The sequence below is a fragment of the Stegodyphus dumicola genome, chromosome 2 (genome assembly GCF_044657685.1).
Source record: "Stegodyphus dumicola isolate Sdum_Otavi_A_Nest chromosome 2, ASM4465768v1".
Classification (NCBI taxonomy): domain Eukaryota; kingdom Metazoa; phylum Arthropoda; class Arachnida; order Araneae; family Eresidae; genus Stegodyphus; species Stegodyphus dumicola.
In genome coordinates, this window is record NC_140769.1 from 217,824,482 (window position 1) to 217,844,820 (window position 20,339).

The window sequence follows — 20,339 nt, forward strand, 5'->3', positions numbered from 1 at the left end:
ATTCCAGAAGGGATTAAGCATTATTTAAATCGTAATAATAAATGAAGGTGTTTATCTTTGTTGTTGCGAAACTACGTTTCTCTAGACTGGCAACAAATTCACTACTCAGTTGTTTCAAATGTAAACAAGCAATGGCCGCCATCAAAATAGGCTTAGCGGCACTTAAACAACTTTTAAATTGTTGATGATTCTAAAAATATTGCATACAGATTTACTAAAGACATAAAACCCTTAACCGGAAGATAAAAACAACATAATTCAATCATTTTTAAAGAAAAAAAAATGTACAATTTACAAACATATAAGAGTAAAGAAACTGAGATCATTGAGCCGGGTAACAGAGTGGATATATTTATAAATATATTTATATACGTTTGGCGCGGCCGACTAAAACCAAAATACGAGGTGCACATCAACATGTTATAGTAGTCCTATATACGAAATTTCAACGTTCTGAGGCTACTCGTTTTTGAGTTATGCGAGATAAGTACGTACGTACATACGTTCGTACAGACGCCACGAAAAATTCTCTTCAGAATTCATTTTAAAGCAGTTTTTTAGTTTTTTTGGAGGAAAAGAGTCTTTTATTTTGTCCTTACGTAAAGATATCAAGCAAAAATATCGTTAAATTGCATTCGAAAGCGGTCAAAGTGGATATTTTCGTTGAAATATGCTGCCTGAAGCTTTTCGCGATTACAATACTTCCTTTTTACTTCGTACACGGAAGTAAAAAACAAAAAACAATGCTTTAATTTTACCAGGACGTGAAATCCGCTTATTTAAAACACTGAACGTCCTGTCATAGCCAGAGCAGGATTAAAGTGTCGTTATCAGTGTGTCATCTAAAACTAAGCGGAGCGATCCAAAACTGTGTTCAGAGATGAATGAAGGTTTGTCCTAGACTCCGATAGTAAACTTGTAATGATCTGGAAAGAAAAGAAATGCATACCCTGTCCAATAAAATCGTTAAATAGCATGTGTTTAGTCAACGAAGTTGGATGTTTGTAGTTGCATCTTCACTGGGATAACGCACGGCGGGAAGATATCAAGGTCAAGTCCTAGGATCTTAAATGAGACTTAACGTTGCCTGAATCAGTCCAAATTACTTTTTAATAGACTTTAATTTTCTGACTCTCATCCACATGGAACGAATTTGCAGAAAAGATGTGATCATACTCTCCGGAACCCATTCTTATCAAGAATCTTCAGTTTACCTCATCCTCTCGGCTTGTCTACCACGTCCGATTATGCTCCTGGTGTTGAAAAATTTCCCCTTTTGTAAGAATAGTAATTATTTCCTTCTGCTGCTTTAGATAATTTGTTTGAAGATACGAATCGTCTGTGCGAAATTTGTAAAACAAGTTCTGGTAAATGAACACTTTATATAAACGTTTATTAATATTAGTTTTTTATTATTATTATTGGACTTACAAATAACTGTTTTCTTGCAAAATTTGTTAAAATAAGAATTTAGGAATGTACCTGACTCATTGTTCTTTATTTAAGAAAAAAAAGAAAAATTAAAAAAAAGAGCCTACTTTAAATCGCATATAATAAACAACAGAAGATTTCTCATGCGTGATGTAAATGACATTAACACATCATTTTACGACCTTAAAGGGCTGAGAGAACACTCATTTATTGACTTTTAATGCTTTGACATTTGAGAAACGCTAAGGCAGAAAAAACAAAAAGAAACCATAATTTTTTTTTTGTTTGTTTGTTTGTTAAATGCTTAAAAGACATTTCTAAGAAAGCTTAAAACGATAATATTTGTTGTTATCTAACATAAATTTATGAAAATAGATTTAAAAATTATGCTATATGAATTTGCGAACTATTTAAATCTTTAATTTTAAATTTCATAGGGTCTCTGTCTTCTTACCATATTAGCTTGAATAATTTTCTATATCTAAATCTCAGTATTTATTAATTCGAAATTCGAATCGTATATTTTACATCGTTAATGCAGAAGAATTACAGCGGTATCGTTATATCTCTTGTTAGATGTATTATTCTCAATCTAACTTAACTGGCATCGGGTACTTCCGCTAGTACAGTATATTTTTTTAAATAAATAGTAGTCTTCAAGCTCATCAGGCAAAATTTGTCAATTCAATAAAATTCAACTTTTGTGTCACGTTAATTTCTAAAGAAAGGATTTGAAGCATGTCAAGAGAACAACGCAGTCTGTTTTTTTACGTACGTAAATTATTTTGCCTTCATCAGAAAGAAATCGCTGTTTAATTGTCCTGCCCCCGAAAAAAAACTATGTCGTTTGTCTTCTGAAACGCGTGCAATCATATCAATTGAAATCAATGCAAATAAGCGCTGAATTCGTCTTGCACTTTTGTAGTGCCAATAATTTCGTATTGTACTTGATCGTATTTAAATGAAGGCAGGCGCTAGTATTTTCTTACATGTAAATAGCAGCCTATTTACATGTAAGAAAGATTACATGTGTATTTATATTACTATTTACATGTGTCTTTGAGAGTACTTTCACAATAATAATATACAGGTATCCGTTAATATATTCAATAAAAAATTTTGAGACTCTATATTATGCTACATAATTTTTGTTCAATATTATGCTACAAAATGTTTAATTTTCTAAATAAGTTCTATGTCAAAAATAAAATATAATGATAATTACAAAATTTTGTAATGTAGCAAATATTGATTGCAGTTCTTATTATCCCAAAGAAGCATTAGCCCGGAAGGGCTATGAGTCTCAAAACGGCATTTCGCGTTGAATACTCTAAAAGTCTGAACCACTTTCCAAAGTGTTGCCACCAAATATTATCCCCCTGCATTATATTAAAAAAATAATGAAGGATCTGTATGAACGTATGTATGTTTTTCTCATTGTGAAAAAAATGACGGTATCTAGAGCCATCAGATACTGAATTACGTTATCCTCCACCCGAATATGGCACGTGGAAGCCCGAATTTTGAATTTGTTTTATTACATAGTTCATATCTGGTAAGACTTAACGAACTTTAGATTAACAAACTCAGCGATTCCAACGCGAGTAATGGCCACACTGTACGGAAAAAAAAAACATTTGTATCTCCAGCGTGTGAGATTGTCTATCGGAAATTCTATGCTGCTATGCTGTTTTTAAATATTTTGTGATACTACTGTTGAATTGCATTTTATGTGCTTTAAGTGCAAAGAATATGATATTTAATAAATAAATAAAGGTAACACACAAAAAGTTGAAAAACGTCCCTCTGAATGTTTTATAAAATCTAAAAACTTTCAGATTTTTTTAATGTATATTCTTTCTTTCTTTTAATTTTAATTTTTATTTTAACAATAAAAACTTGTTTCTATATTAGAAGGCCTCAGTAATGAGTTATTTCTACTGAATATTTTTATTAAAGCGCATGTAGTGTACATTTTTATTACATATTTTTCATTTTATTATTCGTGAAATATTCTGATTTTAATTCCTTTTGTATTGCATAAACCTTTCTAGGTGTATATCTCATCAAACCATGTGGTATTTCATCGTGCGCTTGTACAAGAAAAATTTTAATCCATTGTTTCCTCCTATCCGTGTTTAGCATATCAAAATCCATGCAAACTGAATTTGATTGAAATGCGAGTATTACGAGTATATTACTTAACGCGCGTTAACGCGAAGCAAGTAAATATGAGCACTATCTTGTCTAACCCATTTGCATTGTTTTTTTAACAATGAATAGATGTAACGTATTCTTTATTAAAAATACTCTGCTCTCGCGAACTGTAACGTAACGTAAATTTATTTTCCGGTCGTAAGTTCTGTGCTAAAGGAACAAATTCATATTATTCAGTTTTTGAAATAAAGCTATATTAAGTTTTCAACAAATATATCTTCGGACTTTTAATGAAGTCCGAAGGTACCGTTATAAGTATCGATATTTCTTTAACTATTTTCTTTAATGATTTCAGATATGTGTACTTCCGAGTAGAAATATCTCTTTAAAAAATAAAAAATTAGGTACAAAAACACTCTCACTGTGGTTAAAACTTACACTCAACATTGTGAATAAAAAAAAATTAACAGAAATAAGGTATAACATTTTATATTACCCAGACTAGTTCAGCTAAACTTCTCCAACTTACTTTCCGACTATGCGTGCAAAAATATTACCTGAGATATTTTTAAGTAAAAATTTTTAAAGCATTTTTTAAGCGATATATTACGGTGTTGGTGTATTTAATTATGGCAAAGCACGCGAGGGCTATCTGCTTAAGGGGAGGGATGTGGAGGACTTTCTAAGGGAAACTAGCTCGTATACACGTTACACATGGGGAAAACCACGAAAACGCCCATGCAGCCAGCCCGTTCGCGGGATTCGAACCTCGGACCGAACTACCAGTGTTCAGCGACTTTACCGCTCGGCCGCTGGTGGGCCCGATATATTACGTATCTAAACTAAAGAATTTTTTTTATTGAGTTTTCAAATTTCGTGTGTTTAGATAGCCAAGAATTATTGGAAATCCCTAGTAAAACTCTTTTGCGAAAAAGAAGATATCCAAATTGTTCGCTTGCGAAGCGGTAACAGGAAGTTTCTCGAAACAATTACGAAGTGTTGACCTACGACGATTCCGTTCTGCATAAACAAACTTGCTCTGTAGGGTAGCTTGCATAATACGGATCATATTATTGAGACTTTTACCCTCGAATATTCTTCCAACGTCATTATCATAATATGTTAATTTCGAACTCTCGAAAAGAACTAATTCTCGATCAGCCCTCAGGCGATGATTCAACAGATAGGGAAGTGTTCTCATAAATAAATGTGTAGAATGGGTATTTTAATAGTTAGATTTGTTATTTTTTTACGGAAATACTTGAAGCTCATACTTGCGCAAATAAATTTGGGCCTTGATACTCATTCTTGAGCAAATAAATTTAAATATAACATTAAAAATTCTGAAAGGTTTCAGATTTTAATGATCGCCCAAAATGATTTGTTAATGTTTTTTTACGCTCTCGTTGAGTTTGCAATCTACCAGCCTGCTACTGCACTAACTCCTGCTAACTCATTTCGTTTTGTCTCTTTAGCTTTATTATTAAGCGCCATTTTACTATTAAGCTTCACCACACTTACGCTATACGCAATTCAACATCAAAATTACAATTTTAAAAGCAACATAGCAGTGTACTATATTTAGAACATCCGATGCAGTGTTGAGTGTTGTCATACTTTTATATTTTTTTCAGTCTCTTGTCAGTTTATCATATTAAAAAAGTTTTGCAAGCCATCTTACTAATATTATTAACATTTTATGTCTTTTCTTTTTTTATTAAATATCATGTTCTTTGCACATCCGTCGCACAAAATTGAATTCAACAGCAAAGTCCCAAAATAATTAACAAAATAAAAGAGTATATCTTTAGAATTTTGTGTATGGAGTCTCGTGCGCTGGAGATAAAAATGTTTTATTTCGTACGGTGTTGCCACTGCTCCGTATGAAATCGTTGAGTTTGTTAATAAAAAAATTCATAGAATTTTGCAAAATATAAAATATAAAATTCGAAATTCAAAATTAAGGCTTCCAGGTGCACGTTTTCGGATAAAGGGCTACGTTATTCAAAATTTGGTGGCTATAGGTACCGCCGTTTTTTTTTATCATACATACATATACAGGTCCTTCCTGACTTCATGTCTTTAAAAACAGTACAGGGCAAAAATATTTGGTGGCAGTAATTTGAAAAGTGATTCGTCGTTTACAGTGGACGACGCAAAATCCCTGTCGAGACTAATAGCTCATTCGGGATAACGCCCTTTTGAGGTAAAAACAAAAATCTTTGGAAGTTTGGGTTTAAAATCTCGTTAGCGGAATCTGTCCAACATTTTTGGGGGATTATGTTTTCCATGTGTTCATTGTCCACAGAGCTTCATTTGCAAAAGAGGGAGCGAGAGTGCCTCCCTCCCTCCAGGTTTCCGCTTTCTCCATATCCTTTTATCGAACTTAAAATACCTGAAATTAAAAAGAAATTTTTTTTTAATTCTAGGTTTTAAAGATATAAAACTAGAAGCAAGAACAAAATTGAAAATTTTTCATTTCAACTTTTTTATGCCTTTCTTCGAAGAATCTAACTCTTGGTCCGAGTCTTACATTTTTGTTGGCTATTTTTCTCGTTTAGCGAAGCCTCGTTTGATAAACATAATGCTAATTTGTAGTACCGATTCTTGCTACTATGTGATCAAGATCTTTTAAGTTCTTGATGCCACACGAACAAAAGGTTCTTTTGATTATCGTAAGCATGGTCTTGTATTTGAAATTAATTTCATAAGCAATTTAATTGATAAACAATTATTAAATTGATAACATTTTAATTTTCGTTAGTTTCTAATTTAGTTAATTAAATATATATATATATATCTATATCTATATATAGATATAGATATATATATCTATATATATATATATATATAGGCATTCAAATTATCATCAATCACTGTTTGAACGCAATCAAATTTTTGTTTTGTTCAAGTTACTTGATAGCACTCATAGTACATCGTTGAGACAAAAGGAATAAGGTTTGGTATGTTTTATTCGATTATGGTAAAACACACGAGGGCTGTCTACCCTAGGGAAAGGATGTCTTCATGGAGGAAAGGGGAACTTACTTGCATATCCACGTTAAACATGGGGGAAAACACAAAAACGACAATGCAGCCAACCGGTTTGCTGAGACTGGCAGCCCGAATAGAGCTACCAATGTTCAGCGATTTTATCGCTCGGCGGCGACAAAGAAATGAGAACAGCATAATTCGTTTAAGAAAAAAAAAAAAAAAAAAAAAAAAAATCTGAAATGTTTCAGATTTTAAATTACGTCCAAAGGGGCGTTTTTTAACATTTTGTGTGTTACCTTTCTTTATTAAATATCATGTTCCTCGCAGTTAAACCATAAGATCCAGTGCAACAGCAATATCGCAAAATAGTTTTAAAACGAGCATATCTTTAGAATTTCCGATACAGAGACTCACGCGCTGGAGATAAAAATGTTTTTTCTCACAACGTTGCCATTGCTCGCTTTGAAATCCTTGATTTTGTTAATCAAAAATTCGTCAAAGTTTTAAAAAATAGGAAATCGATCGTAAAACAAATTTCAAATTTCAAATTTGGTCTTCCACATGCTCATATTCGTTGGAGGATTACGTTATTCAAAATTCGATGACTCTATGTACCGTTGTTTTATCACAATACGAGAAATATACACACATTTATGCAGATGTTTCATTATTTAATTTCTTCAAATATAATGCAGGACTCTAACATTTTGTGGCAACAGTTTGAAAAGTGAACCGACATTTATGAGTCCGACGCAAAATGCCAAAACGAAACTAATAGTCCTTCGGGATTCAAATCCCTTTGGACTAAAAAAAATATTGTCACAAAGTCTTCTTAACTCTTTCATGTTTTCAATCTTTACGTTTTATGTCTAAAAATTGTGCCAAATTCCTATCTAACTTTCAAAAATTTTTTTTAAGTCATAAAAATCTCAAACCACTACAACTTTTTATCAAAGTGCTCGTAAAACGCCTCTGGGTAATCTTTTTTCCATCGGTAATAAGGAATCCAGATACATAATTATCACAGATCTTTCTTAAAATTCGTCAACTTCTGATGTTTTGCTGCACTTAAAACTTCGAGATTTGCAATTCAGTGCCATTGTTTTGAGCTATAATACACTTGTAGAATACACTTGTATTTGAATTACACTTGTATTTGACATAGGATATTCTCACATAAAGTATCTGTTGCTTTAGGAATTTTTTTTTTTTTTTTTTTTTTTTTTTTTTTTTTTTGCAAGTTTTTTTGGACTAGACGAGATATAGCAGTATATTCAGATTTTTTAATTATAAAGGTTTAGCAAATGATAACACAAACTTGATACAGGTAACATTTATATCAGACCCACAGTTGAAGAATTCGAAGTGCAAGAATTCGATGATGCACACATTAAAGCTTTCAGCGACTGTTCGTATTCGAAAGATTCTCAATAATTTTCAACGATTCTAAGAAATTTAACGGACAGCTAATGATTTTTCCTATTTTAGGGGAACTTAAATCAATTTGAAAGAGAAAATGAAAATTAATATATATATAATAATATACTTTTTCATAAAAATAATGACAGATTTGAATCAACAGTTAGTACTCTTATATAAAAGGAATTAATGCATTTAATTCTGATTTGTTTTGATGTATTGAATTGTCATTCTGATTCTGATCAGTTCTAATTTGGAAATATAGGATATCTTGCTTGGAACAAAAGAAAACTAAATATTTTCAATACCTACTAGACATAAAATCAAGCTTCTTTGTCTGAACTTTTCTTGGATATGGCTGTTCCATGTGTACTCTCAGTGGGATCTCAGCATCAATCACTGTTCTTGGGATTGCTCCGTGAATAATCGTAGGGGATGTGATCGCCTTTGCGCTGCAGACGATAACTCTCTTAACTTCCTCAAAGTTAGTCCTCCTTCTCATTTTTTCTTCAGTTATAATTCTGCTGAAACCTTGGACGTTTCCCTTGTGTGTGCTAACATCTACCTGTATTGCCAGTGGTTAGTTTCGTTTAACATTGGTAATGATCATTTTTCAATCTTGACTGGTATAAATAAAAATGCAAAAGAAATTCTAGTCGAAGGAAAATTTCTAGAACTTTCGTAAAACTGACCGACAAGCCTGATCAAACTGAACAAGACTTCTATTCTTCACCTCATAGTAATAATCTCGATGACAATTGGTTTTCTTTTAAAAAATATTGTCATTTATAATGCCAAACTGACAAGCCTTAGAGGCGAATATAAGCGCATGAAGACCTCTTTTTTGCATAACGGTCCCAGCTTAAAGCCTCTTATTGAAAAGCGGGACAGGGTATATCGGGCGTTAAGAAGCACTACCAGCAGTATTGTTAGAGTTTTACAAAACTAATACCGAAGTTAAATGTCCATATATAATGAAGAAAAGGCAAATTTGGAACTAATTATGTAGCAAAATTAGTGCTAGAACGTCTAGCTCCAAGTTATGAACACTAGTGAAATCACTTTGCAAAGAACAATCCCAAACGGAAATTTGCAATACCATCTTAAATTCAAACGATCAAACTCCAGACGATTTCAAATCTACTGCTGATATCTCGGGCAACTACTATTCAGAGTATCAGTAAGCTGACGTTTACTAAAAACGGCAAATCTATTGGGCGACACTGTAGAATGCTGATTCACCAATGTCAAAGCTCTGACTTAGATGACTCGATTTTCAGAGCTGGTTTTACCTTCCAACGAATTAAATGATGTTCTTAATGATCTCGACTCTACAGCATCCCTCGGGCCAGATTATATACATAGTTTCTGTTCCTTTAACTTGGTCTAAGAGGCAAACGACGACTGATGGACATCTTCAGTTTTGGAAGTGCGGGCACCTTCCCAGAGAGTAGAAAAGGGCCATAATTATACCCACTAGGAAATATGGGAAAGTTGCTAGCTCTCCTGAGAGCTATCGCGCAATAGCTTTGGCATACATTCCATGCAAGTTTATAGAGAATTTCTTTGAAGAATTCTTACCTTTTACCTGGATTCAAACAACCTGCTCCCAAAAGAGCCGTCTGGTTTTAGAAAGAGACTCTGTGCCACACACCAAATTTTATTCTTCTACTAGAGAGTTAGAAACCCTCAGAATTCTAAGCTAACAAACCACGCTGCGGCTGTATTTCTGGAATAGATCAAGATATTTTATACAGTTTCGCAAACAAACTAATTACTAAACAGTTTGATTTTGGTGTTAAGGAGAAAGCTCTTTCTTAGTCTTCAGATTTCCTGAGGGCTAAAAGTTATTAGAATCCCTGTTTAAAAATTTTAGACTCAATCAGAATAATCCGCAGAGTTCGCTCCTTAACAAATTTCTTTTCCTGTCGTTTGTGGCTGGATTGGAAAAGATCTGAGAGATGCAAGGTTGGTATGCCTGCTGATGACATTGTCCTCTGGCATTGAGCAGTGACATCAATCAGACTCTCAATAAAGCGAACGATTTTGTCGGAAGGTACAAGTTATTTTTAATGCTTCTAATCACTGAGAATTTTTTATACTACTAATATGCACTTATATAACTACCAGCCTGCTATTTTTATAAGCAGCCAACCTTTACTTTACGTAAAAAGCGCAAAATACTTGGGTTTTAGTATGTACCAAGCCCTCCTTAGTAACAGACACATTGAAGAACTGGTGGCAAGAGGCAGGAAACGACTGAATATTTTTAAATACATCTCTGGACATGATTGAAGGACGGATGCTTCTACTTTTAGAACAACGTGTACACGCTTAATCAGGCCTATTTTGGAATGTGCATACTCTACTTATTTTTTAGCTTCAGATACTGATCTTAAAAAGCTCGAAAGAGTGCAATTTCGTGAAGCAAGTATTATCCCTGGTCTGCGTTTTAGCTTTCCGAGTAATATTGCTCTATATGACCGTGACCTTCAACCCTTGAGTTTGAGACGAAATTCCTGTCTTGTAAGGTACTACAATAAACTACTTAGCTACGTAAAAAAATACAGAGCCTCTTTCTATTTGAAATGTTAGAGCAGCAATCAATGACTGAAACTACACTGGTGTGCAAAAATTAAGGACGAGAAGGTTTTTTCAATATAACTTTGTACAAAAGCTTTCCAAATCAACATATTTAATACCGTAAGATCCTCAATACGTAAGGACATGAGTAATGTAAGCAACACTTACTAAAAGAGAAATCAGAGGGATAAAAAGAAGCTTTATTGAAAAAGTAGCATGGAGCGCAATGCGACTGAAGGCCGAAACATCCCTGTGATGGGTGTCCAGCAAGAAACATCCGGTCTTTAATAGGGGATATGATCTCCCCTGACTGCTAGGTAGGTTTCACAGCGTCTGCCCATGCTGAGAATGAGGGTGTCAATGAGATGTTGAGGCATTGCTGCCCATTCGTCTTGCAGCGCCAATCGAAGCTCCGGAATCGTTACTGGTGGTGAGGTACGAGCTGCCAAGCGTCTGCCTAGAAAATCCCATACATGCTCGATGGGATTGGGATCCGGAGATCGTGCCGGCCAATCCATACGTTCAATATCCTCACTCTTTAAGAGCTGTTCGGCAGCTACTGTGCGATGACATGGTGCATTGTCGTCCATGAAAAGGAACTGCGGACCCATAGCGCCTCTAAAAAGACGCACATATGGAAGAAGAATCTCGTTACAATAACGGGTCCCGTTGACTGAACCTGCGTCGAAGATGTGAAGGTCTGTACGACTACCAAGCATGATGCCTCCCCAAACGAGAACACCGCCACCTCCATACCTGTCCCTTTCAATGATGTTCGAGGGATGATTGCGGCTTCCCCGCTCTCTCCAGATGAGTATGCGATGAGAATCGCTACTCAGACTGAATCTGCTCTCATCTGTAAAGAGTACTCGTCCCTATTCATTGTCTCTCCAATTCCGGTGTTCCCGGCATCACAGAGAACGCCTTCTCCGATGGGCAGGCGTTAGAGGTACACACCGTACAGGGCGTCGTGCAAACAGACCACCACCGTGCAGTCTTCTGGCCACGGTAAAACGCGATATCGGTCGTCCAGTCGCCTATGTTGTGTGTCTAGCGATTTCTCCCGCTGTCTGCCGCCTGTTTCTTCTGGCCTGTAAGGCAATATACCGGTCATCTGCGGGTGTGATTCCTCGTGGACGACCACTACTAAACCCCCGGATAGCTGTTCCTTCCAAAGTCGTGAAACGATGCTGTGAGCAATTCCGAACTTGTCACACTTGTCACACTGCGGCCTTCCTCCAACTTCCCAATGATTCGACCTCTGGTAAAAGCATCCAGATGTCGTGTAACAAATTGATTATTCGCCATTTCTCACTGAGGCAGCAACTCAGTGTGATTTTAACTGCTATACGACGTGCAATCTCTTTGCCAGAAATACTGATCTTACATCGACAACATGCTTTATACTACTCAGACACTTCCCCCATTATGTCTACCTGCATATCTGCGCATGTGCTACCGTACATCACCTTACTTAATCTCCTGATTGGTCTTTCTGTCCGCTCTGCCTCTTCGTTCAGCTGATATGCGAATTTTTCGACTTCGTCCTTAATTTTTGCACACCAGTGTAAATAGTCCCTTTTCTCTGCCTACTCCTCAGGATATGGTTTTCTGAAATGTGGAACAATATACTGTTAAGAAAGGCCCAGGCACGCTGAGATAGCTTTCCCGCAAAGCAGTTTTAGGGTTGCCATAAAATAACAAGGATGGCAGGGTTGTCATATTTGGCGATAAATCGCCCATTTGGCGACAAAATTGACAATATGCCATAGACGAATGGAGAACCTTCTGGAACGAATTCTTACCGGTTTAGCCCAGAATGTTCTCGAACACAAGCCGAAAGCTATATAAACCCTGCTGATCCGCAGTTAGTTAGAGTGCCTCGTCGAGAGGGCGAGTGAGCCTCGTCAAGTGCGAGATAGTTAGTATCGAGTTGGTGTCTCGTCTAGCGAGTTAATCCCTGCGGAGTCGATCGAGTTGACAGCCGGGCAGCGAGTGCCGAGTGAGTCGTCGAGTGCACCGAAAGAGTCTCGTAGTTTATCGCGGTTAGTGCATCGTCAAGAGAGCGTGTTGAGCTCCGAGAACGACTGAACCGAAGAATCGGGAGTTGTGCTCTGTGTGTCGTCGAGTGCATCGCGAGTTGTAGCCTGGAGAATCTCAAGAGTACGTGGAGTTCCGAGAACGACCAAGCAGAGTCGGAAGCTGTACTCTGGTGCTTTGCTGTGAAGCTGTCTCCACCGTGATAGCCTGATAACGTGGAGGCTGTGTCGCTGATCGTGTCAGCGTGTTTATAGTAGTTCATCGACGACTGTAAAAACGTGTTTTGGAGTTGTCCTGACAATACTGGCCAATAAAGTGTGTTTCGATATTCCATTAAGTGCTGTCGTCGTTATTCACTCCAAATCTACAAACCCCGTACGAACGTGAAGGCAGAAAAAAATAACGTAACAACTGGTGTCAGAAAAGATGTAACCAAACGAGGAACCACTGCTGTAGCTTGTACAGAGAAGTCTTATGTTTATTCTCACGCTGTATTCAAGAAAATTTATTCAGGAAAAATATTCAGGGAAAATTTCTGCTTGACGGTTAGTATTTATATATCGACAGAATAATATTAGTCTTAGCGATCAGAAAGTCTTGAACTCTCCCCTCTTTATTTTCAAAGTTATAATTTTCCGTTAAATTTCTTTCCATATCCTCATACTCTTTCTAGAATTCTCACTATTCTCCTTGTACTGCAAAAAAAAGAGTAAATAAAGAATAGTACATTACACGTATAATCAGGGCTTAAACTAAGACGGAGAATGGCTGAGCAGCTTCTCCTGCTAAGTGGAATTGTAATTCCAGCCAGTGCCCCAAATAAGACAAGATCCGATGCTTTTTTTTTCTATTTAACTATTTGAAATTAATTTAATAATTTATTAGCTTTCTCTTTATCTCTTTACATTTTTCATAATTTAAATTTATTTTTTAATTAATTTATTATTTATTTGTTTAATTAAATTAAATCAATTAATTATTCAAGTGATTAAATTAATCAAAATTAATCTTAATTCAAATTAATTATTTAATTATTTTAATTTTTAGCTATTTTATTTATTTATTTTTTTTCTTTCCTTCCTCACTCTTCCATAGGTCTCCGGCACTACTAATTTTAGAAATTAAGCCCTGGAATCCCGTATTTGATCAAACTTAGGCTGTTGATTTACTGCTATAGAAACATGAATAAACACAGACAGGTAGATCACTGCTAGATATTGAAACTCTGAAGAGGAAAACATATAAGCTCACCAAATTTTAATTGTGTATGGTAAAGAGATTCTTCGGTGACCAAAGAGAAACAGGTTAAAAACTTTTTGCACAAAGTACTGTAATGAAGCATAATAAGCGACTTCATTTATGCATTGTCTGATGGCAGTAGGCAGGTAATCGTTACCTGCCTATGGAAAGGTAGGCATTCGTGAATGTTTTTCTAAAGGAAACTGGCCTTTCACGTTATATTTGGGGAGAACCGTAAAAGCAACCAATATTTCAAATCTGGTTAAGGTACATAAAACTTTATCTTATTTACTCGGCCATTGAAGATCTAAGAATATAAAAAAGTTGTAGCCTAATTACAAATGTGAAAATTTTATGAAAATAGTTTAAAATCATATCAAAATGTTAAATTTCATTTTTATGACTTTTTAGCTCAAAGATGTAATTTGCCCAGAAGGGCTATTAATTTCATTTTAGAGTTTGGTTCTCTATAAACGTTTCACTTTGCAAATTGTTCCCACCAAACATTAGAGCCCTGCATTGTATTTAAAGAAATTAAATGATGAAGAATCTGCATGAATGTATGTGTTTCTCGCGCTGTGAAAAAAACGGTATCTAAAGCCATTTAAATTTCGAATAACGTAGGCCTCCACTCGAATATTGGCATCTGGAAGCACAAATTTGGTTTTATTATCTATTTCATGTTTTTTAAAGCATTTATGAGTTTTTGAGTAAGAAACTCAACGATTTCAAAGCAAGCAATAGCAACACTGTACAGAAAAATACATATTTTTATCTCCAGCGAGCGAGACTGTGTATCGGAAATTATTTCTTTTAAAATTATTTTGCGATATTGCTGTTGAATTGAATTTTATGGTTTAAATGCGAAGAACAGGATATTTAATAAATAAATGTAATACACAAAACGTAAAAAAAAACGCACCTTTGGTCGTAATATAAAATTTGAAGGCATTCATATTTTTTTTTTCCTTTTTTTTTCCCCTTTCATATTTTTCTTTACAAAGTTATATTTTACTTTTGGTTTCTGTGTTTAGTTTTTTAATTTTTAGTTTAGTTTTAAATTTTGAAAGCAGTTTGAATCTTCTATCCACCGGAATTTCTTCTTGAAAATTTTCACATATGTATTAGCGATGTCAGTACAATATTATACTTCGAAATATTTCAAAAGTCGAACTACATTTTTGTATTTCGTATTGATATTTTTCTTTATCCTTATTTCAATATTTCTTTTGATCTTTGTTCCATTGAACTGATCTTAAGATATTATATTAAACGAAAAGTTTCTGGAACTTCTAAAGAAATTTATCAAATTCTGGCGGTTTTTTGAAAAATCATTCAGTTGTTTTAACTATCGCATCATTAACAGTTCGGATCTTTGAATGGAAAGATTTTATCTTTCTTTGTTAGCAGCTGTTTAATTTTTAAGTGATGGACATCCAAATTATACAAAAATTTTAATTTTAGCAGGCATTTAAATTGCCTATTATTTATAACAGATGTCTCGGAAAATTTTGCCACGTCTTAAATATTATCAAGATCATTTTTCGTATTTTTCTATTTTAAGTGGTATGCATTCATACGAGAACATGGAATTCTCCGATTTGCATTTTATTTATAGGGCTGCTGTTTAAATAGCAGCTATCTAAAGGAGTTATAAAGAATGATTCCCGACTAGCTCTTTTAAGCAGTTGCTCTATTTCCAAACAGTAAACAAAGTGCATACCAGAGAACTTCATGTTCATGCAGCATTGCATATCTCCAAGGATATGTGCGGGACAATTCGTACGCCCAACAATTTGCACCAAGGATGTTTTTACCTAGTGCTCAACAGGGCCTCGTACCACCTCAACGCCCCACATTTCATTACAAAATCTGCTTTTTACAATCCCGTCTGTCTGCTTTTATATTTCTTGATCAGCCTAACTGATACTAAGTTTAGTTAATGACCAATTTCAATCGTTGTTTGACAGGATTGTATTCCTTTCGCATTTTTGTTATTTTTGATGGCAATTAAAGCACATAAGATACTTTAAGCAGATATGTAATCAGCCCTATTGCTTCAATACGCGTTTTCTAATTTGTATCTAAAATTTTCTTTGAAATCTTGGAAGAAAAATTCTCCAAAATATCTTTCTATCTGTTGTTGATGATAATACTGATAATATACGATAATACAAAAATTATACAGTTGCTGTATAATTTTTGTATTATCGTATATTATCATGTTCATGTTAAATATCATGTTTTTCGCACTTAAACCGCATAAAATTCAATTCAATGGCAATATCAGAAAATATTTAAAAACAGCATATTTTTAGAATTTCGCGAGCTGGGGATAAGAGTTTTATTTATTTATTTATTTATTTGTACAGTGTTGCCATTGCTCGTTTTGAAATCGTTGGTTTTTTAATCAAAAATCCGTTAAAGTCTTAGAAGGTTTGAAATAGAAAATAAAACAAATTCGAAATTAAAAATTCGGGTTTCCAAGTGCCCATGTTCAGATGGAAGACTAAGTTATTTCAAATTTGATGGCTCTAGGTACCGTTGTTTTTTCAAAATACGAGAAATATTCATGCAGATTCTTTTCATTATTTAGTTTGAATATAATACATGGCGATAATATTTGGTGGCAACAGTCTGAAAAGTGAATCAACGCAGAAGGTGAAAAGACGGAAAATGCCGTTTTGAACCTAACGCCCCTTCGGTCTAATTTTTTTTAAAGGTATCTCGTTGCATTTAGTTTTATTTTTTATTGTAAATTTCAAAAAGTGGTATGAACGTAATTAAAATTCAGTAAATGCCTTTACGCTCCTCTATTTTTTCCCATACATATTAGCCTCACTGCGATTTTTTCAATCACATATATCATTTAAATTTATTTCAAAATTACCAAGTTTTTCGAATATTTTCTGAGTTTTGATTTTTTTACAAATCACAAGAAGTTTGCGCTTTTTTTAAACTAGAAAAGCCGAACGAGATGGCCTGATTACTGCCTCGGCCACAAGGTCTAAGCTTGAGCCCATGTTTTAGAGGGCCCCTAAATTTCTCGTGACTGCTTTTTTTCTCTCTTCTTAGAAATTTGTCAGTTGGGTTCCATGAACAATAACTGACATTTGTTCTGATTGACACTGGACCAAGTTACCGTTTGCGTTACACCGGCCGTAGTTACGGATAGTAAGCTGCAAGTATCAGGCGATTTGGTTTAGCAAGAAAAGTTACCTGGAGAAATAAGATATAAAAGCTTGCCTTTAAAAATATTTTTATATCCGCCATCTCATTTACAACGCTAAAAATTAGTAATTACACTAAACTCTTTTGAGGTGCTTTAAAAAGTTGCTTTTAGATTAACTGACTGAGGAGTGAAATAGAAAACAAAGCTCACTAAATTTCATATACATTTTAATAGTGTAGAAGAAGATGAAAGCCGAAAAATTGTTGAAAGCAAGTACGAACATGAAAAGCTATGCTACATGGCTAGATCAGGGACTTGCATCGTACATATGACCGTTCTTATAGTCTGATTGAATGACCAAAATTTGTGAATCTCATGTGTAAGTGATTTTCGAAAGCTTCAACGCAATTGTTTAAAGCATATGCTTTTTATAACTATTTAACACTAAGTGCTTTGCCACACTCTACAGCCAGAATATCTTAATGAATGAAGTTAAGGCGAACTTGCAACAATTTCCATGCTTTTTTTTTCATTAAGCCTACAAAGAGATCTGAAACTCTCAAATGGCCATGGCCATCCTGGTCGTAGGCCCACTGGGAACACACCCAGGGCCCTCCCCCACGATCATAGGATCCCCATGCTAATCCATTTACCATTCATTTCTGTGAATTGTTTTCGTAGTAGCCCCACCACACTGGTTTGCCTGTAATGTTGTTAACAGGCCACTGGCATAGCTCCTAATTTTCCCCTAATAAGCTTGTCTTGTAGCCCCGCCAAGGGTACTGAAGAAATTATACATTTGGCAGCCAATAGGATATAAAGCTAATATTGCCTACTATATTACCAGCTATTCATCGTTATCTTTTAAGGTGAGAGTAGATAAAAGGCTATCCCAATTCAAGTGATAGACCGACTGTTGTGTATTTACATAACAAAGTCGGAGAAAGATTAAAACTGTTGGTTCTTGAATTTTTGCGCTGAAAATAGGTAAACAGAATATTAAGAGAGAGAAAAATTTTTTTCGGCAGGTTTCGCTAGTTAATATCTTAGCAGGAAAAAAAAATTCTTTAGGGGGGAAGGGATGCAAGTGGACCTCCCGGCACCCCACTTGCTACGCCCATGAATTCTATGTTAAATTTTAAGGACAAATATCCTAAACGATCCAATAAAGTGCTTATTGCGAATATTGTAATCCCTTTTTTCCCCTCATTACACTTCTCTAATTTCTTATGCCTACAAACAGTTAGAAGTATATTTGTCTATGATGAACGTCTTTATTTTGGATAAAAAAAAATAAATTAAACTCCATATATTAAAAATTTACTTTTGACTAAATTTTTAAATTTTATTTTTTGTTTAAAATAACTAAGATCTTTTCTCTATTTTTTATATTAAAAACGCTCAATGTCTTATTGAAAGCGGAATATTTGTATAGCGGAAGTCGTAACAGTCGACATGTAGATATATGATAAAGAGGCAGATCCTTAAAATGGGGAAGGGAAATAAAGACAAATTTTATTACTTTATATTTTCTTATATTACTGATTTATAAAAATAAATGACTTTTTTAATTTTTTCCCTAACAGGATATTTGATAATGCATATTGTCCTCCGGGCATCCATCCTTCTTCCTATCATCATCTTTCTTCATATACCTGGTTCTCAAGGGCAATTATTATATAATGAAGACAGACCACCTTTGATAGACCAAATTCTACAAGTGGTCTGGGAGCCTAGCAGTCTAATCCGCTGGTGGGTTGGAGCGGACCAGCTCTTCAACATCGTCAGGAGTTGGAGGACAGTCGCCGAGAATGTCGTCACGCTGCCTTTTCGAGAAGGACGTGCCATGAGTCACGTAAAAATACAACAGCCTCGCAAAGCAGAGGCTAGGATCAAAGTTCCTCATATGAAGTCAGATTTGTCTCACTGGGAAAGATTTAACCTCGTGTATTCAGAGAGCAATGCTGTCCCAAAAGTTCCTTACCCATTGCACAAGTTAACTCCTCAAACATTGCCCCCTCCGTTCCTATTTCAGCCACAGGAAATATTCTGGGATTATCCCATAGAAGACAAATTTCAGCAAATGGTATCTATGAAATCTGTTCCTTTTGCAAACAGAGATGATGTCCAGAATGCCCAACGTACTCTGTTAGATCCATATTTCTTGAAATACCAGAATCGTAAGAATACTGGGAAACCATCTACGTTTGCTGATGAGAAATATCTCAATGAAAATAATTTGGCCATTGCGATGAAAAATATTCCATTGTACTCCAATCCTCAAATGAGGCTACATGGTTTTCTGAGACTGTTAAAAACTTTAGGTGAAATGCATGTTAATACTATCAGTTCTGACAAACCTTCAAATAGTGGAGTAAACGAGATGGATTTGTGATTATCATATTTATTTAAAGAGTGTTTACTGCAATATGTATGTATTTATCTGTTAGTGTATATATGAGAAAATTCACATGCATTCTCAAGAACCTTTTCTTGTATTTATAAATTTTCATTTGCGACATTAAATAACAATGCTGTAAATACTCTTTGTCATTTCTCTTAAACAGCACTGCTGCTTACACTATTATAGCCCAAAGTTTGCTCGTACTATAGTAATTATTTCTTCAGAAATTTTATTATTTAAAAAATTTGATTTTAAATCACGTTTAATACAAAAGAAATAATTCTTAAGCATGAATTTTCACAAACTTCACACATAACTGCCAGTTTTGAAATATGAAAAAAACCGGGTAGGTTTTTCACTTTAGAACTTCAAATTGACAAACTAAACTTGAGGCTGTTTATAATGCATCATTCGAATTAAAAATCTAGTTTAGTTATAACATGATTCTGAGGTAAAATATATTAAAACTTAGTAAATATTTTATTTATTGTTCCAAATTTTAATTTTATTTTATGATTTTTTGGCTATCGTTCAATTTTGTAATTTTTTAAAAATTTTATACTGTTGAAAATAGAAAAAAAAATTAAGCTATTTTTATCCTTGGATAAAAAATAAAATTAATACATGTACAACGAAGTAGATGAACTTTGAAACATTAATTACTATTTTATCTATTAAGCGCTAGTTAAGTGTTCATAAAGTATTTTAAATTCTCTACGAAGGACTACAAACAAATCATTTCTAATATAGATTAATCAGAAAATTACGCTGAAAAATCCATTGAGATGGAATTTGAACAGATTTAACTTTTCATTAAAGGATGGTAACGTTAGGTTCTTTTAATAATTTGCCAAACTTTTCTTCGTAGCATTTACTTAATTTCGACACTGAGTGATGAAT

The 20,339-nt window shown here is 34.4% G+C and overlaps 1 protein-coding gene across 1 annotated transcript in view; it reads left to right on the top strand.

Moving 5' to 3' along the window:
• LOC146998852 (uncharacterized) overlaps nt 1–19,576 on the top strand; it is a 30,079-nt gene extending 10,503 nt beyond the window's left edge. The window contains exon 2 of the mRNA XM_085810350.1: nt 18,622–19,576. Coding sequence (XP_085666476.1) covers nt 18,633–19,430 — 798 coding nt within the window. The 5' untranslated portion in view covers nt 18,622–18,632 and the 3' untranslated portion in view covers nt 19,431–19,576. The remainder of the gene's footprint in view (nt 1–18,621) is intronic.
• The last annotated feature ends 763 nt before the right edge of the window (nt 19,577–20,339 follow it).